A 23,125-nucleotide genomic window follows, 5' to 3' on the forward strand; every position below is an offset into this window, starting at 1 on the left:
CGAGGGGGGCTCCGGCGGCCGGCCTTTCAGGGCTCGGCGGGGCTCAGCCGCCCGACCCGGGCTCAGGGAGGGAGGGAGGGAGCCGGAGTGGGGCGCGGCCCAAAGAGGCCCGGCTGAACCCTCCGCTGCTCCGCTCGGCCCGTCCCGGGAGGCGAAGGGAGGCGGCCCCGGCGGCCCTTCCTTCCCTCCCTTCCGCGGGGACGGCTGCGCTAGAGGGCGGCCGGCGGCGGTGCTGGCTGCTGGCGGGACGGGCTGCGCGCGGAGGCCTGGCGGCGGGATCCCTCCTCCGGCTGCTGCGGGAGCGGCCCCTGCGGGGGAGAGGGAAGCCGTCAGGGGGGAGGCGGAGGCGGCGCTCCCATGGGGCCCTATCACCCCCCCCAGCTCTCCCTCTCTCCCTTTCCCCCTGGCCGGCCTACCTCGCAAGGCTGTCGTTGAGCGGAGGTGAGGAAGCGGAGGGAGAGCCGTGGCGGCAGAGCTCGGTCCCCGGCCTTAGAAGGTGCTCGGCCTGGGAGGGAGCCCGCGGGAGCCCCCCCCTCCCCCTCCCCTCCCCCTCCCCTCCCCCTCCCGCCCTTGGAAGGAGCAGCTCCCGCCCCCCCCCCGCCCTCTCCTGCGATGGGGCGCCCCTCGGCTGCCTCCCCTGCAATGGGCTCCTCCGCTCTTCCCCTTTGCCTCTGCCCTGTTGGGGCCTTTGGTTCCCTGGGCCTGGAGGTGGACCTGCTCCTTTGCCTTCCTCCGAGGGTGGGGTGGGGGGGGCTGCGACAGGGGCCGGACTGTGAGGTTCAAGTCAGAGCTGCTGGGAGGCAGGTGGCACCGAAGGATATTCAAGAGGGCTCCAGGGCAAAACCACCGGATCATGTTTATTAAAATTTTCTCTGCTAATTTCTTAGGGTTTTTTCCCCAACTGCCATAGTGAGCCTGAGTGCTGGGAAGGGTCTCCAGAGTTTGACTCCCGAAGGAGAATTTTATAACCCTATATACTCTCTCCTCCGCCCCTGTTTGGTCTAGTGCAGTGGTGTCAAACTCAACAGGGTGCTTAGATCTGGCTGACAGGGGCTGCTCTGGAAACAGCAAAGGATCTCCCCACAGTGCCTCTGCCAGCAAAAACAGAGTGTGTGCCTCCCTGAGCTCCGTTTCCACTGGCAGAGGGCTGCAGGAGGTTGGGTCCAGGGGGCACGCACGGCCCCTCGAGCTCCACTTTCACTGGTAAAGAGCTAGTAAAACAAACTAAAAAGAAAACAAAAGGAGCAATAGCCACAGCAAAAGCACATATACCGCTTCATAGTGCTTCACATCCCTCTCAGAGCGGTTGACAGAGTCAGCCTCTTGCCCCCAGCAATCTGGCTGCTCATTTTACCCACCTCGGAAGAAGGGAAGGCTGAGTCAACCTTGAGCCAGTGAGACCCGAACTGCCAAACTGCAGGCAGCCGGTGACCAGCAGAAGTAGCCTGCAGTCCTGCACCCTAACCATTGTGCCATCGTGGAAATGTTTCCCCTTTTGCATTTGATCGTGCAAGAAGGGACAGAAAGGAAAAAGGGAAAGACGAAAGACAAGGGAAGATGGGAAGTTATGCCTTAACCACGAAAGCCAACTAAGTGATTTTGGGCCAGTCTCTCTCTCCCACCCCCTCCCTCCCAACCACCGCCTCATAGGGTTGTGTTTGTGAGGAAAGTAGGAGGAGGGAGGTGTGTTGGATTTGTCCGCTGCCTTGAGATATTTGTAAAACTAATAAAGGGTTATAAAACACACACTAACCTAATGTAAAAGTAGCCCCTTTCCTTCCTTGGAATGCCTCTGCAGCTACAGATTCCTTGGGAAAGACAAATGGGCTTCCATGCCACCATCTCTCCCCCTGCTCTGGTTGGTGATTGCAGTGGTTGCATCCTGATATTTTATACACCAGAAACCCCCATGTTCCATCTGGGACAATCTCTCGGATATAAATAAAAACAGCTCTGGTCATGTTAAGGTATGACTTCTTTGGTCATGGTTGGCTGAATAAGCCTCCATGGCTGTAGATTCCTACACGACCAGTCCTGAACTGTTCTGCAGGCATTGATGGGCAGTATAGGTAGGCCGAGAGAAGGAGAGAGGACCCTGTGGCACTCCTTCCGGCCCATGGCTTTCAGAGGAAGTTTTCCTTGAGGATGGGGCCCTCCTGGTTCAGAGGAGGCCTTTCTTTACAGTTGGAGGCAGCAGAGAAAAAGCATCTTTGGATGCCCTGCTGCAGCTTTTTTTTTTTTTTTAGCATAGCTGGTCAAAAGGGGAGTAACTCTTATCCAGAAAGCTCCTCTAACAGTCACAGCTGGACAAGGTGCTCCTGGGGAGCAACGGTCTCATGTATTGGCCCAGGCCATCATGCTGCCTTGTGATGGCCAGTGGGCTTCCCCAATATTGGCCCCTCCCCCTCAGGTAGGCTTGGTGGCTCCCCAGCCTCTCAAGTAGCCATAGTGCATGGGTGTCAAACTCAAGGATGTGGCCCACTGGCTGCTTAGATCTGGCCCACAGGGCTGCCCTGGAAACAGCAAAGGACCAGCCGCGATGCCCTCTGCGGCCCTCCTGAGCTCCATTTTTGTGGCAGATGGTTGCAGGAGGCCATCACCAGCCGAAAACGGAGCCCAGGAGACCATTTTTGCAAGCAGAGCACTGAGGCCACCACAGGCGCCCCAGACACGAGTGACTACAAGCTGTCCATGCTCACCCTGGCCACACCCCTGACATCAAACACAACTGTCATGCAGCCTTCAATGAAACCGAGTTTGACACAGACACCCTGGCCACAGTGGCTCAGGGGTCGGGGGGGGGGGGGATCTATTCTGAGGCAGCTGGAGCCAAACTGGATGGAACGGAGAGGCTATTTCCTTTGGACGCTTTCAATCCAGCTGTGTTGCTCTTGGGTGAAAAATCACGGAGTGAGGGGAAGGCAGGGTAGGTGGAGAACGGGGGATGGCTGGGCTGGAAGAAGGGAGGGGATCAGATCCTCGGAAGCAGTCGGGGGGGGGGGTCTCTGGGGCTGCCTCTGGTGAAGGTGAAATTAAGAAAAAACGGAGGAAGCCATAGACACCTTCCCCCCCCACCCCCACCCCCAGGGAAAGAGCTGGGCTGGCTGGCTGACTCAGCTGCACGGGGCCACCCTGCACCAAAAGCAGCTCACCTGGTTACCAGCCAGCATCCTCCTCAGCGCTCTCGGCGTTGCTATGGTTACCCTTCAGCGAAGCCCATCCTCCGCTGTCTTGGTCTGCCCCTCAGTTGCTCCAGCTGTTGCTGAAAAAACAAGACAGAAAAATGGGCGAAGGGTGATGGCCAGCTCCCCCCCCCCGCCACACCAGGGCCCCCTTTGTGCTGCTGCAGTCGCCCTGCTCTCCTCCCTGGAGAAGGGGGCTCACCTGCTGCCAAAGACGTGAAATGGTGGCATTTGCCAGTGCGCAGAAGCCCACTCTTGAACACCTCCAGGGTCCTAATGCCTGGTGGGCTCCCGTTTCCCTTTGGGGAAAAGCCAGGCTGGAAGGGGAACCGGCCGCTGGGGCCCCCTGGAGTTTAGGGACCCTGGAGGGCTCAGCAGAAGGGCCCTCGGGAGGATCGATGGATTGTTAGCTAGTAAAATCTTGGATGACAAATAATTTTTCCTCAGCAGGAATTGAAGGGATTAATATAGAAAAGCTTTTGAGCACCAATTTTGAGAAAGTCGTTAATGAGAACACCCTTCAAGCCGTTTCTTTGTACCGTCTTTTTCCCTCTCCTTGCAGATTGTCACTTGCAAATCCATTTCCAGTTCAGTCTTGTTAGGTAAAACCTGTTTCTCTTCCAGAACATTTTTTAGAAACAATCTCTGTGCAGGCGACACTATTAAAATTAACTCCCCAGTCCATTGTTGTTCAAAAAATGCCCTTCCAATGTTAGTGTTCACCTGTAAGTGGAATTTATATGCTCTTCTGCTTTAATTGCAGCATTTACTTCCCTCTGGTTCCCTCTAGTGGCCATTTTTTAAAAAATCTCATATTTTAAAATTCAAAACAAAAACATTTTCCCACAGGAAGGATTCTTCATAACTTCTTTTATGTATGTATTTCTGTATATGCCGCTCATCTCATCTAGAGGTAACTCTGGGAGGCCTACAAGCATTAAAAGTGGTATACATTAAAATGATAAACAACAAATAACAACCATAAAGTAAGTGCGGTTAAAAGATGTGGAGAAGGGGAAGCAAGGCGCACATGGAGAGGCGGAGGTGCTTTTCTTAATCCAATAGCTGCCTCCAGAAGGGTGCACCCCCCCCTTGGACCCCAGGCCCACTGGCAGAAGCAGGTCCTCAGGCCCTTACAGAAGTTCAGTTGGGTGGGTGCAGATCTCCCCTTTGGACCATTGTATGCCTGGGATGAGAGCTACAGCCACCCTGCTGACCTTCCCTAAGAGCCTCAAGTACCCTTGGTGGGAGGTGGGGTGGAGGAGAGGATGCTCCAAAGGGCAGGAACCCTGGCAGAAGGAAACCTTTTGTCCTGCCCTCTGGAATTCCTTGGCCAAGGGAGTCTGCAGCACAGGGCACCCTCTGCCAGCACAGGGCTTCAAAGGTGGTAAGCCACCCCTTGAATTGTACCTGGAAGCAAACCTGCAACCAACACAGCTGTGTGAAAGAGCAATGGAACCGAGGCCACCTTAAGGGCCCAAGAACTATCTGCACCGCCAATATTTCACATTTATTTGGACGCTTAGTCTCTTTGTAACTTTTTAAAATCAAAGGTTTTAATCACCCTTTTGCGTTTACTCCATTTTTTTCTTAAGTACTTAAACTTGTAGCTAAAACATACCTTCAGTTGGAGTTGAAGGAAGCTTAGCCAACTTGTCTGTCCAAAGGCTCCTAAATGGCTGAAAAGCAATTGACCATTCTTTCTAGAAGTGATTATAAAAGGAAACATATGAACCCTTTGAAGGTGCCATCCGTGGATTGAGCAAAAAGGCTCTTTCTTCTTTGGAGCTGTAAACCTTCTGGAGACCCATCATCCTGCAGTCTCTTCACAAGGAGCAGCTGTCAGTAGCATTTGTGGGTGGTCGTCTACTTGTCCAGAGAGGTTCCGAAGAGCCGGTCTACTCACTGGCTCTTCATCCCTCCGTCTCCGTTGCTTTCCCTTTGCAGAGCTGTCTTCGGTCTGGCATTCCTTCCACCTCTGGGAACCAAGCGAACTATCTCAGGGCCTACAGACCTGAGAGATGCCTGGCCGAAGGTAGTTGACCCCTCCCCTGGCGGTCTGCCTCTCTTAAGAGGCGCTTCAGCAGCCCATGCCCTCTGCTCCCTGGTGGCTCTGATGGCCGGCTGGATCTGGCCAAGGACAGGAACAACAGAGGAGGCTTTCAGCTGCCAGCCTCTCCCCAGATGTATTTTCGGCATTTCTTTGTTCTGCACAACCCAATGCTTTTTCTTAAATCTTTCCTGTATTTGGTCTATTGATGATCTGGTTCAATTCAGTTATTTGTGGTGCCTCCTTTGCCATCCTGTTTTGGATCACCTGAGATGATGCCATTGTGCTAAGGGCAAGAGAGCAAGCAAAGCCCCAGCGGTCCCTCAGAGCAGCCGGTTATTCAGAGAGGAAGACTTAACTATAATCCAGAAAGATTTTAGCCTGAAGGTTTCCTGTGAGATGGGATGGCTTCTTGGGTATCATGGTGCAAAGTTACTCAGTTCTAGGGATCTATTAAATCCCTCCCCACCCTGCAAGGTCAGAATTCTGAAAATAAAGTTTCTCCCCAAAAAAGCCTGCAAGTGAAATGGAAGCGAATTCATTTTTCACGGAGGCACAGAGGAGTTAATTTATATATGCTGCAATGCCTGTATTGGACTCTGCAAGGATGGGTGATCCCTCCATCTTGACCTCTCTTGATTTAGGAGCGAGGAGGTGGGTCGTTCGTGAATTAATTTTGTAAACTGCTGCAGTCAAACCATTCTTAGTAATGCATAATGATAATTAAAAAGAGTGTCAATTGCAAAAATGAAAATAGACTGGGCAGCTGGAGGGGGGGGGTGGCTCTTGGCATACAAGGCAGTTTCTCCTTTGGACTGAAGGACAAAATGCTGGAGAGGATCAGGGAACCTTATTATTTATTTTGTTTATCAGATTTGTATGCCGCCTGTCTCACCTAGAAATGCACCTCTTCCTTTCTGCACCCAGTTATTCCCCTGCTTACTGGTACAGGTGGGGGTGGGGGAAGGGCTGCAGCGGGGCTCCTCCTTCCTCGGAGGCCACCCAGGGCCCTGGTGTCACCAAATAGAGGCAGGGGCCGATTCTATCCAGACCTCATTTGATAGAAGTGAGCATGGCCCACAATTGCATCATTGAATCTTGGCTGTTGGCCAAGTAATACCTGCGGTTGGGGGAGGGGGCTAATGCTGCGTTGGCCATAGGCCTTGGCTGAAGTGTCCTGTGTGTCTCCTGCAGCCGTGGCCACTCCAGACCCCCTGTGAGGAGGGCCTCTCCGAGAGGCTCCGGACCCGTTGCCACCCTCCGCAGCCTGGCTCTACGTGGAGCTTTTTAGTAGAACTGGGCCGAAGGAGGAGCCTTTCCTGGGCGTAGGTGTGAATAGCTGGAGGTGGCCCAGCTTCCTGGGCAAAGCTTTGCTTTTTTACTTTGCCAAAATGATGGCATTAGCCAGGACCAAATCCTGATATTTCTCTCTGTTCAGCTTGTATTGGTTCTGCTAAGCTTTGCCAGATTTTGCCTTTTTCCTGTTTCCAGTTTCCTTTAAAGGCACAGTTCCACTCAGCATTGCAAAAGCTTGTGGGGGAAGCGGGGCGAGGGGGACAATGGCAGGCTCCCATTGGCCTGCGTACGGAGTTTTGCGGTGTGACCACAGAGGCAGCCAGGGAAGCTTTCCTGGTGGCCTCCCATCCTTGCATTTCCGGTCCCACCCTTTGCATGACGCTTCTGGTTCATCGGGGGCTTATTTTAGCCCCCTCGGCCCCCTGAAGGATGTACGTGAAGAAGGATTCCCAAAGCGTCTTGATGATAAAAACCACGTAGACGTTTGCTGGCGTGAATGTTTCTTATCATGGCGGCTGTGCTGAGCCTCCGTTCCAATGAACGGAACAGCTTTTGGCTTGTGGAGCCCTCGGGTGGGGGGGCGTCTGCTGACCCCTGCCCATCTGGAGGTTGGCCAGGAGGAGCCCAGGAGTGGCAGTGGGTCCTTGTGTGATAGGATGGCCCCGGCGCTTGCAGAGGGGAAAGTGCTCGGTGGGCCCAGAGGGATTGTAGAGGCTCCTTTTTCTACACAGGGCTTGAGGAAGTGGTGTACAGTGCAGAGACTTTGGAGAAGGTCAAGTATGCCCACCCTTTCAATCTAGTTTTGGATGGAGTCATTCATCGTCAGGATCGTGGATTCGTTGTCGTATAAGAGAGGCAGAGGGAGAAGGACCCTGTTCATCTCAGGGCATCCCACTTCAAGACTTTATGCTGGGGAGAGTCTGAGAAGCCTCTCGGGAAGCCAGCGGGAGACCTGGTGGAATCTGCCCTTTGAGGGAGCCCAGCTCAGTTGGGGAGGGGGGGGGAGTCCATCCCTGCTGCCCTGCTGGTGGGGGTTTCCCAGAGAGGCCTGGGGTTCAAGGTGTCCTTTCCCCGTTGCTCCATCTCGTGGCTCCATGGCTGCAGGGAGAGGGAGACTGTGGCGGGAGGCTGGTGGGGTCTTTGGACCCCAGCCAGCCTGGCCCTGCAGGCCTCCAGACCAGGGCAGCCTCTGGGGGGCTTGAGCCTTTGCCATTCGGACAGTCCCTTTTGGTCTGTTGGGAGGAGCCCAGGAGAGAGCAAGTCAGAGGTGGTAGATGAATGCCCTGCGGGTCAAAAGGGAGGCGGGCTCTGTGTGTGCGTGTGCGTGTGTGTGTGTGGTTGTGTGAAGAGGGGGGCCGAAAGCCGTAGACCTGGGCCTGATGTTTTTGTCATCCTGGTTCTCCGGGGTGAAGGGAGCCTCCTGCAGCTGAGCTGGGGCTGCCAGTTCCTGCTCTGGGCCGCTCCTGGGGTCAGTCCCACAGCTGGGGGCTCCCTGGGTCCCTGCCCTGCCTTACCAAGCCTCCTGCCTCCGTTGCTTTTGTGGGTCTCAGGGCAGAACAATCTAGCATTAGGACCCAGTGGGCTGGCAGTTCCTGTGAGAAGAGTCTGGAGCAGCACTAGCGCAGAGTGAGTCTCCCTCAGCTGGGCAGGATTGTGTGTGTGTGGGGCTCAGGGGCCTCTCCCACGAAAAGGCCTCCTCTGCCTCGGCCTCCCCAGGGGCTTCACCCGGCGCCCAGGGATGCTCCCTTCCTCTCTGCCCTGAGAGCAGCAGATTATCCAACCCGGCTATGAGCTGAGGCTGCCTTTCTGGAGGAAAATTGGCAGGAAAGAGCATCAGCATGGCCCAGGTCAAGCGACACCCCTATGGCCAGGTGAGCATCAACAAGGGACCGGGCAGCCCCGGGGCTCCTGCTGGGTACCGGGTGGCTCTCCAGGCAGGGGAGGAGCACCAGCAGTTGTGGGGCGAGGAGAGAGAGAGAGAGAGAGGAGGAGGAGGAGGAGGAGGAGGAGGAGAAGGAGGAGGAGGAGGAAGGCACCAGGCTTTCTTTGCCCCTGGCCTGGCTTTGTGTGCCTGGAGGAGGGAGTTGGGAAAAGCCTCTGCAGTTGGGGGATTTGCCTCTGGCTTTCTTGGCAGTCAGCTGGACACCTGGGCCCCATGCTTCACCCTTCCCACCTTGGGCTCTTTGCCCCTTCTTGCCCTCCCTCTCCACTGAGAGACTGGGAGGGCCCTGGACGGTCCCTAAAGCCCAGACTCCCCGCCCGTGGTGGCCTGGCTGTCCCCTGCCCGCCCAGTGTGCCCTTCCTCCTGGGGGTTTTGCCATTTCCCTCCGATCCTTTTCTCCGCCCACCTCCAGAGGCTGCCCGAGGGACGGCATGGCAATGTGCTTTGAGCTCCGGGGACTTGGGAGCAGCACCCGCTTCCTTCTCGGGTGCAGAGCCTGGAAACCCAAGCGGATTGAAGAGGACCGACCTTCCCAGGGTTCCCAGCTGTGCCTTTCTTGCCCCGGCGACTCCTGCAGCCACACGGCCTGATTAATGGAGGCCAGAGGAAGTTATCTGGCATTCGAACGCAAAATGCGGTCAGCCTCCCAGAGGTGTCCATCCTTTAGCCATTGTCCAGGCCTGAAGGCGGCCTTAATGCCTTAGCCTGAGGGTGGAGAGGGGTTTCTCAGGCAGGAGAGCCGAGGTCACTTGGTGGCAGCATCCTCTGACCCCTGGCCAGTTCTGAGCTGCTACGTGCCAATCGTTTGATTCAGGGTGAGGAAACCTTTTGGTGGTGTATGTGCCTTTCCAGAACATGTGGGCAGCTGGTGTGTCTGGGCACATTGTCCTAGAAGAGGGGGACCATTGGAAAAGGGCACGGCGGTGCCTCGCCTGTTGCTTGGTGGCTTTCTTTCCCACTTCTTTAGACTACAGGGAGATTGTGGGACTGGGCACAGGGGGCTGAGCAGCCTTTGGGTGGTTGCCTGACATCTGGATTTAGAAAAGTCCATACAGATTGAAGCCGGTAGCTGTAGCTTCTTTGGGCCTCTCAAAGAGGAAGGGATGGGACTTTGTGGCTTGGCCAGGCTAACGCCATAGCCGAGACTTTCTGCTTATGATGGTTGTTGCAGAATTGGTCTCTGTCCCTGGGAGGAACTCAAGACTGGCTGCCTTGGTTTGTTTTCACGATTTCTATCCTGCCTTTCTGATCATTCACCACCTCTGGGGGGAAAGAGGGCTGTGTGAAGCAGGGACAGTGGGAGAGGCCTGCTCGGCTGAAGAGAAGGGGACAAGGCAAGGCTGGGGCCCACGTGCTTCCTTGCCCCGCATTCCTACCCTTACGCCTACTTGGCTTTTGGTTCTCACAGCAGAAAACAAAGCAGCCACTTAAAGCCTTGTTAGAGCAGCCCAGTCCTCCTTCCGTGAACTCCAGCTGAAAATGCCTGAGTGGAGATGAATGACATGAATGTCTTGGCCGTGAAAGGGGGAGGATTCCGGCTTGGGAGTGACTCAGGAGAAGGACGGGAGGGGAGGGGGGGGGGGCTTTCCTCTGACCTGAACGCCCAGACAAGGCAGGGGCCCTCTGGGAAAGGAAGGGTGGTGGCTATTCTGGGCTGGCAGAGTCCTTAAATCAACCCCTCGTCCAGGCAGAGCCTCAAGGTCCCCTGCCCCCCTCCCCCCCTTTCCTCACTGCCTTGGCAGCTTCTTCTCCAGACACTTTTGGGCTTTTGTCAAACCTCAGTTTGGATGCTGGAGGTTTTGGCTTTGATGCCTTTATCTGCGCTTGTGCCTGAGTGGCCTCTGAAGCCCCTTTGGTTCCTCCGCCTGGAAGCCCCCTCCTCAGCTGGGCCTGTCAGTGGGGGAGCCCTGGTCTTCCTGGAGGGCTTGTGGGGAAGGCTTCAGTGGGAGAGCGCAGGAGTCTCAGGGCTTTGGCCAGGGAGGCCCTCTTCTCCCCCAGCATGGCTGCGGTTGGAGATTTTTCTGGCTCCGGACCCAAATTCCGGCCTTGGGGTGTAGGAAGGGAAGAGATTTGGGAGGCTGGTCAAAGGCCCAATTGGCAGGGAGTATTCAGGTGAGGCAGGCCGGCTGTCCTCCCGCCTTCTGCACCTGGCGCCTCTGGCAGGTGAGAGAGGAGCATTTCTGCTCCAGGGGAAGGAAGGAAGGAAGGAAAGGGCTCTGGGCAGGGGGCAGCTGGGGTTTCTCTCAGGCTTCCTCAGGGTCTGCCTCGTTCACTTTGCCAGTTCCTAATTAGTGGGGCATTAACTTTTGTGGATGTTTTTCTGATGGGTTTTATTGAATGTTAATTTTGTAAAGTGATTGTGATGCTGTGAGCTTCGCCTTCTTTCAGCTGCCAGGTGGGCAGGTGTTGCTATTCTGGAAGGTGAGGTGGGGGCAGAGACACCTGGAGTGATGCTGGCAGGAAATGAGGGAGCCTGGCCGGATGTGGGTGTAAGCTCAGATTGAAGCCTGCAGTGGCCAAGGCCACCCGGCCGGCCTCCTCCCTCCTGGAGCTCCTCCTGCTTAGAGATGGAGCGGCTGGAGATCTGCCTGGGGAGGGCCTTGGGATTGCCAGGCTGGTTGCATCAGCTGCAGCTGGGGCTTGTATCTTGGGATAGGGTGGCAGGGGGCTCTGGAAAGGGGAGACCTTGTCCTCAGTCCCTTCCTGTGGCCTTGTCGGCAGAAGGAAGGGAGGACCCCATGGATCTCTGTGGCGCTCCAGGGGGAGCTGGGGGGGCTCTGGGCAGCACATCTCACTGGAAGCGACCTGAGCTGCTGCTTGGAAGGAGCAGGGACAGCAGCCTCGGATTGGGTGGCAGGTGGGCCCCAGGTTCTGGCTCAGCTCCAGTAGCAGAAGTGGCCTGATAATCATCATCATCATCATCATCATCATCTTTAATTTATAGACCGCACCCTTTCCTAAACAGGACTCGGGCCTGAGAGAAGCCCTGAGTGCTGCTGCAGGAAGGCAGAGCCTGTATCGAGGGCCGCCTTTTGGCAACACGGGTGGTGAAAGGCACTTCTTTCTCCGCCCTTCTGGCATCGCCCGGCCACCTGCTTTTGCCTGGTTCCATCCCTTCCGGGTAAACCTCGACCAGAAGCTTCCGCAGAGGCAATAGGGTCTTGGGACCAGCTGCTCTCTCCAGTCTGAACAAGGCGAGCCGTCCTGGGCATGACCACGGCCAGGGGGGACCTTTGCCCTGAAGCCCTCTGGGGGCCCAGCAGCCGAAGCGGTGCCCGCTCTGGGCATCAGCCAATCACAGCTTCAAAAGGCCGAGAGGGTGCTGGGCTGCCCTTGAAACTTTAACTCTCCCGAATGTAACGGCACACGGAGCCACCGACTTGGGTTCTGGGGCCCCTGTGCCATGCTGGACTGGCAACCCCCGCTTGATGAGCAGGTGGCAGTTGCGTCTAGGAGAGCCCTTGTTCAGCTTTGTCTTGTCTTTCCTGGATCGGGAGCCCCTGCGCTCGGTCCCTCTGGCGATCTCACAGTTGGGGCCACCCTGGAAGAGCATCTAGGGGCTTCACGCGCTACACAGCCGAGCTGCTGCAGGGCAGTTACACCCCCAGTTGCCGGTTTGTTTCCCGGTCCAATTCACTGTGTTGGTTGTCTCCTTGAAAGCCTTTCGTGGCATCTGTCCAGGAACCACCTCACCCTGACCGGAAGTGGCTGCCCCAACCACATGGACGGGCCCCGTCCGTTTGCATCTTGGAGGGGGCAGGTGGGTTAGTAGTCAGAGCCTACCTTCTACCTCCTTCCCATCACAGCCCCCTCTTTTTAACCTTGTGGAAAGGTGCAGTGGCTGCTCCTCCCCCAGGCCCAGGGAGAAGCGGGGCTGCACCCTGAGGGTTTGGCTGGTGTTGGACAGACGGGGGGTCGCTGGTCAGGGACCAGGTGTTTGGTTTTTATTGCTGTTTGAGCCGTGCAGAGTTGTGTTTCATCCGATGAGCGGCCATATAAGACGGTTAAATGCCTCAATGAATAATGAAATCAATAAGAGCAGAATACAGATAAATAGCCTTAACTGTCAATCAACTGGCGCCCATTCTGTCCTGCCAAGCTGCCCATATGCCAAAAGGCTCCCCTGAGGTCTTCCCCTCCCTCCTTCCCTGATCTGGCTGGTTCCCTTGGGGCCCTTTGGATTGAGGCGCCTTGGAGGCAGGAGAGGCAGGCGTTGACTGCCAGGCGCAGGCAGAGCCTCCGGAAGGCTTTGGGGCTCTCAAAGAAGGGCAGCGTCAGTGCCTGTGGGCGGCCCGTAGGTGAGGCTTCTCCCGAGGGCCAGGCAGTGGGAGGCATCCTTGAGGGCTCTTGATCCCAGACGGGGGTCTTCCTCCTCCCTTCAGACCCAGAGCCCTTTTCCATGACAGCCTCAGGAACACAGCCGAGGGAACCGATTGGGAGGAGCTTCTCTGGGCCACATGTTTCCCCATCTCGGATTACGGGGAGACGTTTGTGGTGCTGGGAAGCCCTTCTGCCTGTCCTCTTCGCTGGGCAACGGAGGCTCCACACAGGGTTGGGTGCCCAGGCTCCCTCTGGGTGGGGCAGGGCTGATGCCAGGGCCGCTCCTGGTTGTTGGGCTGGGAGGCCCAGGTTCTAGTCCCCCACCCCTACCCCAGCATGGTAGTTCTGTGGTGACTTGGGGCCAGTTACTGACCTTCAGCCCACCCTACCCCGCAGGATCGTCGTTGGGAGCAAATAAGGAGAGAGAGCCATATGAGTCGCCTTGAGCTCCAGCTGGAAAGCTGGTCTGGAAATCTACGAGCAACAAACGCGCCAATGAACACCCTTTTCCTTCTTCTTCTGCCTCTTCTAGGTCCCCAGCGCCAGTGCCAGGATGAGTGCGGAAGTGGGCGGCAAGCCCCTGAAAGTGGGTGCCCGAGTGGAAGTGATTGGCAAGGGGCACCGTGGGACGGTGGCGTACGTGGGGGCCACCCTCTTTGCCACAGGGAAATGGGTGGGCGTCATCCTGGATGAAGCCAAAGGCAAAAATGATGGGACGGTGCAGGGCAGGCGGTACTTCACGTGCGAGGAGAACCACGGCATCTTCGTGAGACAGTCACAGGTGAGCCTCTGCTGGTGTGGCCCCAACTGCCCCCTCCCTCCATCAACAGCAGCCTCCCCCCCCCTGAAAGGAAAGGGGAGGGAGTAAAGGGGGGGAAACCCCTTTGGGTCTTGGCTCGCTTTAAGGGGCCTGAGGAAACCATGGGGAGGGGTTCAAGGCCTTCCTTTGATTTCTCATGCCACTCTCTTCCCTGGCTCTTGGCTGCCGGGAAGCAGTCGCAAAATTACACAAGAAGAAGAAACTGATGATTACCTACCTACCCACCCGCCTACCCGCCTAAATTTTGGCATCCAAGCAGGCATGGTAGCTTGTTGGAACTCTTGGAAGGATTTTTGGATTTTGATTTTTATGCTGCTTTTCAACCAGGCAGGCAGAGCAGTTTCCTCCCAGCTGTTCTCCTGCTGGAGCTCCTCCCCAGCTTCACCCAACACTCTGGCTGGGCCGCATTCCTCAAGAGATGCCAGCTTTGGAAGGGGCAGGCGGGGTGGTGGTGGTGCGAATCCCGGAGTCTGGAGTGGAGAAGGGGTTGCTTGGAATCCTCAAGGGGCCCTCTGCGAAGCATACCACCCTCCTCCCGTGGGTCTCCGACAGCCTTGCTTTCCCTTGCATCTCCCCTGGGGGTCTGAGGACTCATGGCATGAAATGCGTGGAGGGTAGGCTGTCGGCTCTGAAAGGCTCCGAATGAGGCGATGTACAGGAACTCACAGGGCTGCTGAAGGAACTGCAGTCAGTCCCAGGTAAGCAACCAGCAGCTCTTAGGCCAAGACTGGCTCCCACAGTGCTGATCTTCTCATTGGCTGCAGAATACGTGGTTGACGGGGGAAGCCCAGCATTTCCCAGTTGGGCCTTCAAGAACCACACGAATTGGATAAAATTATTCAAAGCTCAGATAAAAAGATGATAGGGAGAATATATAAATTTCTCCTGAAGTATAAAATGGAAGAGAAAATTGTGAAAGAACAAATGATAAAATGGGCGCAGAACTTTGGCTATAATATTGAATTAGACAAATGGGAAAAGTTTTGGGGAACAGACTTAAAAATGACACTATCAGTTGCATACAAGGAAAACCAGTACAAAATGTTTTATAGATGGCACCTGGCACCAACAAGGTTAGCTAAAATCTCAACATACCTCCCCAAAATGTTGGAAATGTGAATCGATACACGGAACATATTACCATTTATGGTGGACTTGTGAGGAGGCTAAAAAATTCTGGAAAAAGATCAAAAATTGGCTGGAGGCAATAACGGGGGTTAAAATAGAACAGAAACCTGAAATTTTTTTATTAGGAATAATGTCTGCGAAATACAAAAAAGAAATCCAGTATTTAATACTACATATAATTACGGCGGCAATGATTGCCTTTGCCAAGAAGTGGAAAAACAAACTAACTCCAAGTGAAGATGAAATACTAAGAAAGGATATGGACTGTGCTGAAATGGACAAACTAACTAAAGAAATTCAGGGGAAAGAAGAATCAGAATCCTACCAGAAATGGGATAAATGGTATAGGTGGATGGAGGAAAGAAACAAGAATCAATGAAGGAATATAACAAAACTCAAAAATAATAGTTATGAGTAAAATAAGAGAGTTAAGAATGGTGAAATCCAAATGGAATACAATAGAAGGGGAAATAATATAAGGTGAGCGCTATCGATTGATAATTGCTACTAGAAAGAACAGGAAGCTCCTGTTCGTATTGCATTGTGTAAATGTGTTGGACGCCTAAGTTTTGTGTGTGTGTATTTTACATGTTTGTTAATAAAATTGAAAAAAAAAAAAAGAACCCTTGGGGATTTGCCAGGGCCCCTGAGTGGCCCCTTCCTGGAGCTCAAGGAGGACATGAAACACCTTTGAAACTCTGGGTCGGTAAAGGGCGGAGGGCAGCCTCGAGACCCCTGACTACGCGGGTGGATGCAGCGCTGTGCAGGGAAAGCCTTTTTTTTTGCTGCGTTAAGGCCGGGAGAAGCCGGAAGGAAGAAGAGAGGAGGTGCCGTTTTGCTCACTGCCTTTCCTTTCTCTTTAGATCCAGGTGTTTGAGGATGGCGCAGACACCACCTCCCCAGAAACCCCAGAGGCTTCCGCATCGAGGGTCCCCAAGAGAGGTAGGGTCTTCGGCTTTTTCGTCCTCAACTCCCCCCCCCCCCCACTGCCTATTTACATTGGCCATTTACGACGGAAAATGTCTCCACTGCCCTAGCAGGTTGAACTCTTCCTTTGGGGACCTTGGCTGGCTGCCCCTCTTGTATGCCAGGATTCTGAACCTTGTCCCTCAAAGCAATTTACCTAGGAATAAAAGAGGTGGCCAGCGCAGATACAAAGAACGAAACCCCCATGAAATGGGGCCAGACCCCTTCTGAGAAGGTGGTCCCTTGCTCCTCTCTGGGCAGCGGTGTCTTGCCTTCCAAGAGGAACCGTGGAGGAGATCCCACAAAGGTTCTGGCCACCAGGGCTGCCCTTCTGGGGGTTCCCGGCAGCTGGCTGGTGGTGGCATTCCAGGAGCCCCCAGAGGCTCAGGCATCCTGGCTCACGGGGGAGCTTGCTGCCCCTACTAGACAGGGCTGCATGCCGAGGCCCTTCCTGCCGGTCCTAGGGGAGCCTGGGCTGGTGGAGCCGGGATCCTCCAGGGCCACCCGTGGGGTTGGGGCCAAGGGAAGGATCGTGGGAGGGGCCCACTTCCGGCCTGAGAAAGCAGGTGACTTTCAGGCGTGGAGCGGAAGGTGAGGTGGCCATCAAGGAGGGTGACTAGAGAGGAGCCGGCATGCCAGGAAGGAGGCACAGGTAAGCGGCCTCCAAGCAGCCTTTGGTTTAGCAGGAGCTCCGGCCTACCTGGCGACCGCTCTCTGCTGGAAGGTTTCCCTGGAAACTGCCACAGACAATGCAGGCTCTGCCAGGGCTCTACTGGCCTCCTCTCCCCCAGCCGCCCTTAGCGGAGGGTGGGCTGCTCAGGGCTCCCACAGCCAGAGAAGGAGAGCTGGATCCCAGGGCTTGGATAGATCACTGCGGGTGCCCAAGAACCCCCTCCCTGCCTACCTCCCAGCCGGCCCCAACGCGGAGCCTGGAGTGAGCAGAGCTTCCCTTGCTCTCTTCCTTGCTGGGCCCTTTCAGCCTACGTTTCTTCCAGCTGGTCATTCAGGCCAGGAGCAGTTGAAGGCAGGGAGAGTCTTCATGGTAGCTGCACTGCAAATATCAGCCCCTCTGCCCTGCAGGTTGACTGGTTGCTGCCTGTGCGTGTGTGTGTGTGTTTGTGTGCGTGTGTGTGTGTGTGGTCTAAGGCTGGGACTGGGAGCCCATAAGGACCCGTCTCCCTCGGCTCCAGGAGCTCCCTGGAGGGCTTTGAGTGGTCCCCCTCTCCAGCCCAGGAGCCACAGTGGGTGGGGCAGGGGTGGAGTCCCAGGGGTATCCTTTTCTCTGGGCCAGGGTGGGGTGGGGGGGCTATGGTAAGAAAAAATGGGAGGAGGGGGAGAGCACTATGCAGGCAGCTGAATCCCAACTCTGAGGAAACGAGGAATCACAATAAAGCAAAGAAATAATAAGCAAAAAAAGTATCGTATGAAACGCTACTAATAGGACAGTGGTGGAGCAAAAAGCTCCCCAGAACTCTGAAGCCACAAAGAGACTGTGCGCACCTTCTGGTGGGAGCCTTCTGCCAGTCCCTGCCGGGGGCCCCCGGGGGGGGCACGTCTAGAGTGGGCAGCATGCGGGACTCGGGGCTGGAGTCCCTTCCTCCTTCAGAGCTCTTTTTTCCAAAGAATTTTTTCCAAAGAATTCCCAGAAGCTCCTGAAGGGCAGACTTGGGCGGCCTATGGAAATCCATGGCCCACCTCCCCCAATAAAATCACTGTCAAAAATATCATTGTTTTGATTCTCCTCCAGATTCTTCCGAAGGGTCCAAAGCCAGCAAACTGGTGAGTAGTTTCTTTCTGTCATCATTTGATGCCCCCTGTGCCCGCCTGAGGTTCATTGCGAAAGAAAAGACCCCTTTCCCATGTGAGATTGTGCAATAGGGCCCACTGCGTATTATGAAGGGGGGGGGTTGCCTGCTTTACATAAGACAACCTTGACCCTGACCCTTTTCGTAACCACCTAAAGCAACGTCTCTGCCCCCGTGTGCTCAGCTGGTTTCCCATCAGCCCTTGATGAAAAGGGAATCCGGAAGGTCCCTCCCCAAGCGAAGCCCTTCTGGGCCGTCCTGCAGCCGCTCGCTCGTCTTCCTGTGCCAACCAAGAGGCCTGAAGGGGCTTCTCCCTCCGGGTCTCCCCGAATGAAGCCTTCGTTCGGGCTCCAGGCTCTTCCCTGCTAACCTTTTCTGATTCTGTGGCCACGCAAAAGAATTCGGACTTTGGGAGGGTTAGAGTTTTTCTTCTGCTTTTCTATTTTTATGGCTTTCTCTGGCTCAGCTCTTTTCTTTGTTCCTTTGCTCCTTCTGTCCATCGGATGGCGTCTCCCTGTGGTCCTCCATCCAGTCCGTCCTCCAGTCAGGCTGGGTCTCTCCGTTGAGTGCTGCAGGGAGGCAGCTGCTCCTCTGGGCCTTCTTCGGAGCTGGTCCCCCCACCCACCCTGACTTCTGCAGCCCCTCCTCAGGGGCCTGTTCTTGTGGTTCTCTTAGTCCTCTCTGCTGTGGCCAGGCCCTTGCCCTCCCTTAAGCCCCCTGGCCTCAGTCCCGAAGCTCTCCCCCGCCCCTGCTCCCACCAGTCCCCCTCTGAATGAACCTGGCTCAGATCAGGGCTGCAGAAGGGAAGGGAAGGGACCAGCTTCCTGTCCGCCCTGCAAGCATGTGAGGCAGTGGCTGAGATCCTGAATGGTGGGATCCCTCTGACTGCCTCATCTTCTCCTGGCTCCTGTGCTGTTCATGGTCAGAGCCCATCAACCTGTGGCGCCTGCCCAGGTCTGAGCATTATCCCCCCCCCCTTCCCCCAATAACAGGAGCTCCCTCTGGGCCTTTGGCGCCTCCCCACACCAGGCGAGGGTTGGGGCCGGGGCTTTTTTTCCTCTGCCCTGAAATGGAGGGGCAAATCCCGTCTGAAGCGGCAAGCAGCAGCTCCGTTGGGAGTTGGGAGTTGGGGTGGGGAGCTTGGAAAGACAGGTTTCCCAGAAGGGAGGACAGCTGTGGCCGTCTCCCCTGGGCTCTCCGGGAGCAGCTGCTGTCACTTAAGCACATGGCTTGTGTCCCCCTGGGCTGGGCTGGGCTGGGCTGGGCAGAGGCTCTGCTCCCACCATGGACTCCCTGGGCAGGCCGGGGGGGAGGGGGAGGGGGTGGGGAGAGAGAGAGAGAGAGAGTGGCCCTCCAGTCACTTTGCAGGCCGGCCCATACGCTGCAAAGCTGAGCCTGCCTCCAGGAAAGGAATCCAGGCCGGCAAGGCTCCAGAGCCAGGAATTCCCTCTGGGAAAAGCGTCCTGCAATCCCGGAGGGTGAACAGAAGGGGCCAATGGGGCAGGCAGGCCCTCTCCTCTCTCCATGGGGTTTGCTAGTGTGAACGTGGCCCGGTGGTGACAAGCAGAGAAACTGGATGTTGCGTAGCTGAATCGTGCTTTCAAAAAGCATTTTTATGCGTCCATTCAAATAAAAAGGTGACATAATTTCCCACAAAGCGATCGGGATTTCTGCGGTTTCCCCTCCTCTTTGGCACTTTTGGCGTTTCTTTGTTTTGGAGCAAAACTTCAAGAAAGTGTGTTGTAAAGAAATCCCCAATCACGCAAAACCCTCCTTCTGCTGGGCTGTAGGTTGTACGGGGTGGGGAGAGGTTGTTGGGGGGCTTGGGGGGACCCCAGCCCATCACACGGCTGCGTCTTCTGGCCTTGCTTCGTTCCCGCGGGGGTGGGTGGGGGTGGGGGAGCATTCTGAGTCTCCTGCCTGGAGACCAATTGGGTGTTCTCCTTGCACTGCAAACTGTGGGTGTGGCGTGTGTGGAGTGAGGGTCCTGGAAAGGGTCGGTGGACCACATGCACCAGAGAGGCTTCAGCTCCCACCCTTCCCTGCTGGGCTTTGATTCTGCCCTTGAATCCGGGGGAGGGGCACAGGGGCTTTCCTTTTGCTTTCCACGAAACACCCTGGAAGCAGGAACACCTGGGAGACCTTTCCGTTCTGAGCCCCCGGCTCCCCCTCCGCCCACCATCTAACCTGTCCTTTTGTCCTCTTTCTATGCAGCGCGGAGTGAAACCTAAAAAGGTGGTGTCTCTTTTTTCTCCTGCGCATGAAACGGTTGTGCAAAAGGCCACGCTTGTGGCTGCCATGGCCTCAGCTGCTGCATACACGCATGCGTTCCCCTTGCATGGATGTTCCGGTTAGGGCACCCGAGGGGTCTCACGGGGTCCCTGACCAGCTAAGGGCTCCCTGGAACACCTGGGCACGTCCCATCACCAGCTTAGCGGTGCCCGGAAAGAGGCGGCTAATTCTCTAGCCGGCTTACTTGGGATTTCTGGCAGCCACAAAGAAAGCTATAAACCCAGATGCCCCCCCTTCCTCCCCCCCCCGCCTGATCTGGCCGTGAGTGGAGGGGAAAGGGCCCCACGGCAGCCCCCTTTGCCCTGCTAATCCCCACAGCAGTTTGGGGAGAGCGGCAGGGTCTTCCCACTCTTTGCAGCTGTGGGGGCAGAATTCCCCAGGCCGGGGTTGGGCTTCCTCCCAGAGTCAGAGGGCAGCTGCGGGTAATTGCTGTAGGGATCGAGACCCCCATCTCTCTCCCCCCCCCTCGGCCCTTTAACTGTCTTCTAGAACAAAGGTCTCCTCACTTGTGGACCTCAACTCCCAGAATCCATTGCTGCCTGGGATTTAAAGTACAGTGGTCTTAAAAGTTGCCAAGTTTGGGGCACCACCCCCCCCCCCCCGAGTCTCCGGCCACTGCTCTGCTCAAAGAGCAACAGGGAGGGCAGGCTTTCCACTACTGGGCTGGGGGCTGCGGCGTATGTGGTGGCGACGGTAGTGGTGGCAGGGGGGCTGTGAAGATGGCGAATTGGGCAAAGGGGTCTGGAGGGAAGGAGCCCTTTGGGGGGTCCCTGCTCTAGGTAGTGGAGGAGAAGCAGAGGCTGAGTCCAGGCTCCTCGCCCCCCCCCCGCCCCTGCAGAAAGTCCTAGCACCGGATGCCCCCTCCCCTCCCTCCTTTGGTCTCCAGCCTGTCCAAAGGGGGGTCCTACCTGCTTTCTCCTGGCCCCGAGGCACGAGCTCCGAACCTCAGCGGGGAGTCGCGGGGGGTGGTGGTGAGGAAGCCTCTGCCGCCTCCTCCTCCTCGTCTTCCAGCTCTGCTTCCTTCCCGCTGATGCATGTGCCTGAGGCTGGGCTTGCATGCCTTCCTTCCTTGCTTGCTTGCTCCCGCTGCTTGAAGAACCGCCCTCCATCCGCCTGGCTCTGCATGAGGCCCAAATCTGGTCCTGGTTCTGTCGCTGCCCACTGGAGGAGTGCCTGGCAGAGCCCGCCACTCCCACCAGCGCTCAGTGACGTCTCCCCTGTTTGGCTTCTGGCAACAGGTCTGGGCTTGCCTGGCGGCAGGTGGCCTGGTGCCCTTGAGAGTGGCACCCGGGAGGAAAGGGAGGCTGGGAGGGGCTCCGGTCTTTGTCCCCCCCCCCCATGTTGTCCAAACTAAGCTGAGCCCAGCTTGCCCCTCAGAGGAGGGGGGGGGCTCTGGGCAGCCGGTCCCTCTCGGTCCAGGCAAGCGGCTGATTGGATTAGTTGGCGCCTCTGGCCGTCCTTCTGGGTGACAGATGGCCCTCCCTCCCCCCTCCTTGGCCCTCCCCACTCTGGGCCTGCCATCTGTCTTCCGGCCTGGGAGAGGCGCAGGTGCTGAGGCAGCCCAGGGGTATTGGGGGGCCGGAGGAGGGCAGGAGAGTGTGCCCCCCTCCTCGCTCCTTCCCTGGCCAGGCTCATGTTTCTCGGGGGGGGGGTCGTGCTTGGGTGCTCAGCCCCAGCCTGCTTGCCCCTAGGCCTAAGGGAGATTCGGGGGGGGGGGGCTGAAGGGGTTGCCTGGGGAGGCTGAGGGACCTTGCAAAACTCCAGCCCTTGGATTGCGCGAAAGGCCTTTGTTTCCCTTGGATCCTGTGGTTGCCCTCCGGAGGGGAATCCCTAAGAGGCCTTGGGGTGCAGGGAGGCTGGTTTCCAAGGAGGAGGAAGCTTTTGGGGTGCTCTGATCGACCTAGGGGGCCAGGAAGAAGGGCCCTCCGTTGAGTGCCCAGGGGTTCCCAAGGGCCAGGCCTGTGCAGGGAAAGAGGCCGACCAGGGCCTCTCGCGGAGGGGAGGGGGCGAGGGACCCCCTCCAAGAATGAGCTGCTTTGGAGCAGACAATGGTTAGCCTTGTGTCTTCTGGCTATCTCCTCCCCCAGCCTTCCCCCTCCCCTGTGGAGTCATGTGTCCTTTCCCCCCCCCGCCCCCTCCCCCCTGGTGCCTGCACATAATGAGCCTTGTTTCTAGGCAGCCTCCTCTCTGGGGAGAGGCCTCCTCCTCCTCCTCCTCCTCCTCCTCCTCCGGCTGCCCTGCGGGACCCTCTTGGCTGTGCCTGCCGCCTCTTCTCCAAAGGGGGGAGGGCTTCCTTTACCCCCCCCCCCGTCATGGAGGCCCCACTTCAAAGGCCTCTGGAGGGTCTGCCTTCTGTGGAAAGATGTGTGTGCGAAGGACTTTAGTCCTTAAAAGATCCCAGTGCTGTGACTAGAAATCCAAGGCAAGGCAGCCCCTAGATCTGGAGTCGCGTCCACAAGGACGGGCTGCTCACGGGGGCCTTCAGCCGGTGGCCGTGGAAGGGAGCAGGCTCCATGGAAGGCCACGTTTCCTCTAGAGGAAGCAGGGGGACCAAGGGTCAGAGGAGCTTCCATTCTGGCTCCCGAAAGCTCTCAGGCAGCCCTCGACTTACAACACTTCATTTAGTGACCGTTCAAAGTTACAACATGCCTGGAAATAGTGGTCACATGATCAAACTTCAGGCACTTGGCAACTCGTATTTATGACGGTCACAGTGTCCCGGAGTCACGTGATCCCCTTTTGTGACCTTCTGACAAGCCAAGTCACTGGGGAAGGCCGATTCACTTAACAACCAGGTTACTAATTTAAAAAAGTGATTTACTTAAGAACTGTGGCAAGAAAGGTCATAAAATGGGGCAAAGCTCAAGAAACGTCTTGCTTAGCAATGTACGTTTTGGGCTCAGTTCTGGTTGTAAGCCTAGGACTACTTGTACTCTGTAAGCATTTTTATTTCTGCAGCAAAATCAAATAATCCCTTCTCTTTTTTATTTTCATGGAGAATTTGGGGAAGGGGCTTGGGGGAAATACTTAGAGGCCTGTGCTTATCAGACCAAGCTTCTCCTGCCCAGCTGTGCAGTCGGTCTCCTTCAGAGGCCCCCACTCTGGGAGACTCTCCGCTCTGCTTAGGAGCTATCTTCCTCCCTCCCTCCCTCCCTCCCCCTCTTCTAATGGACCCCTGGAGCCCCAAGCAGAGCCTGAAGGCTGGGCAAGAAGCGGGTTCCTTTCTGGAATGGCATTGCAATCGGGGGCCTCTTGCTTTGGCTGGCCGCCAGCCTGGTGATGAGTTCAGACAACTCCACCAACTAGGCCAGGGTTGGAGAACCT

General features: G+C 56.5%; 1 protein-coding gene and 1 long non-coding RNA gene across 7 annotated transcripts in view; one reads left to right on the top strand and one right to left on the bottom strand.

Annotated features, from left to right (window-relative positions):
- DCTN1 (dynactin subunit 1) overlaps window positions 1-23,125 on the top strand; it is a 48,389-nt gene that overhangs the window by 143 nt on the left and 25,121 nt on the right. For 2 of the 5 annotated variants that reach the window (XM_081959467.1, XM_081959469.1), the window contains exons 1-5: window positions 8,257-8,399; window positions 13,323-13,571; window positions 15,602-15,680; window positions 17,452-17,483; window positions 19,724-19,744. In XM_081959467.1, the coding sequence (XP_081815593.1) occupies window positions 8,367-8,399; window positions 13,323-13,571; window positions 15,602-15,680; window positions 17,452-17,483; window positions 19,724-19,744 (414 nt within the window). In that variant the 5' untranslated portion in view covers window positions 8,257-8,366. Of the gene's footprint in view, window positions 1-8,256; window positions 8,400-13,322; window positions 13,572-15,601; window positions 15,681-17,451; window positions 17,484-19,723; window positions 19,745-23,125 lie in introns of those variants that run through there. The other 3 variants (XM_081959468.1, XM_081959470.1, XM_081959471.1) reach the window with 3 other exon arrangements.
- Window positions 2-21,433, bottom strand: LOC309395344. Of its 2 annotated transcripts, XR_014175885.1 has the most exons (4): window positions 20,710-21,433; window positions 3,385-4,110; window positions 3,153-3,262; window positions 2-308 (listed from the first exon to the last, which is right to left on the bottom strand). It is a non-coding gene; the product is annotated as an uncharacterized lncRNA (long non-coding RNA). The 2 variants fall into 2 exon arrangements; XR_014175886.1 differs by having other exon boundaries at window positions 2-3,262.

This window comes from Natrix helvetica (genome assembly GCF_964273705.1).
Source record: "Natrix helvetica genome assembly, chromosome: 7".
Taxonomy (NCBI): domain Eukaryota; kingdom Metazoa; phylum Chordata; class Lepidosauria; order Squamata; family Natricidae; genus Natrix; species Natrix helvetica.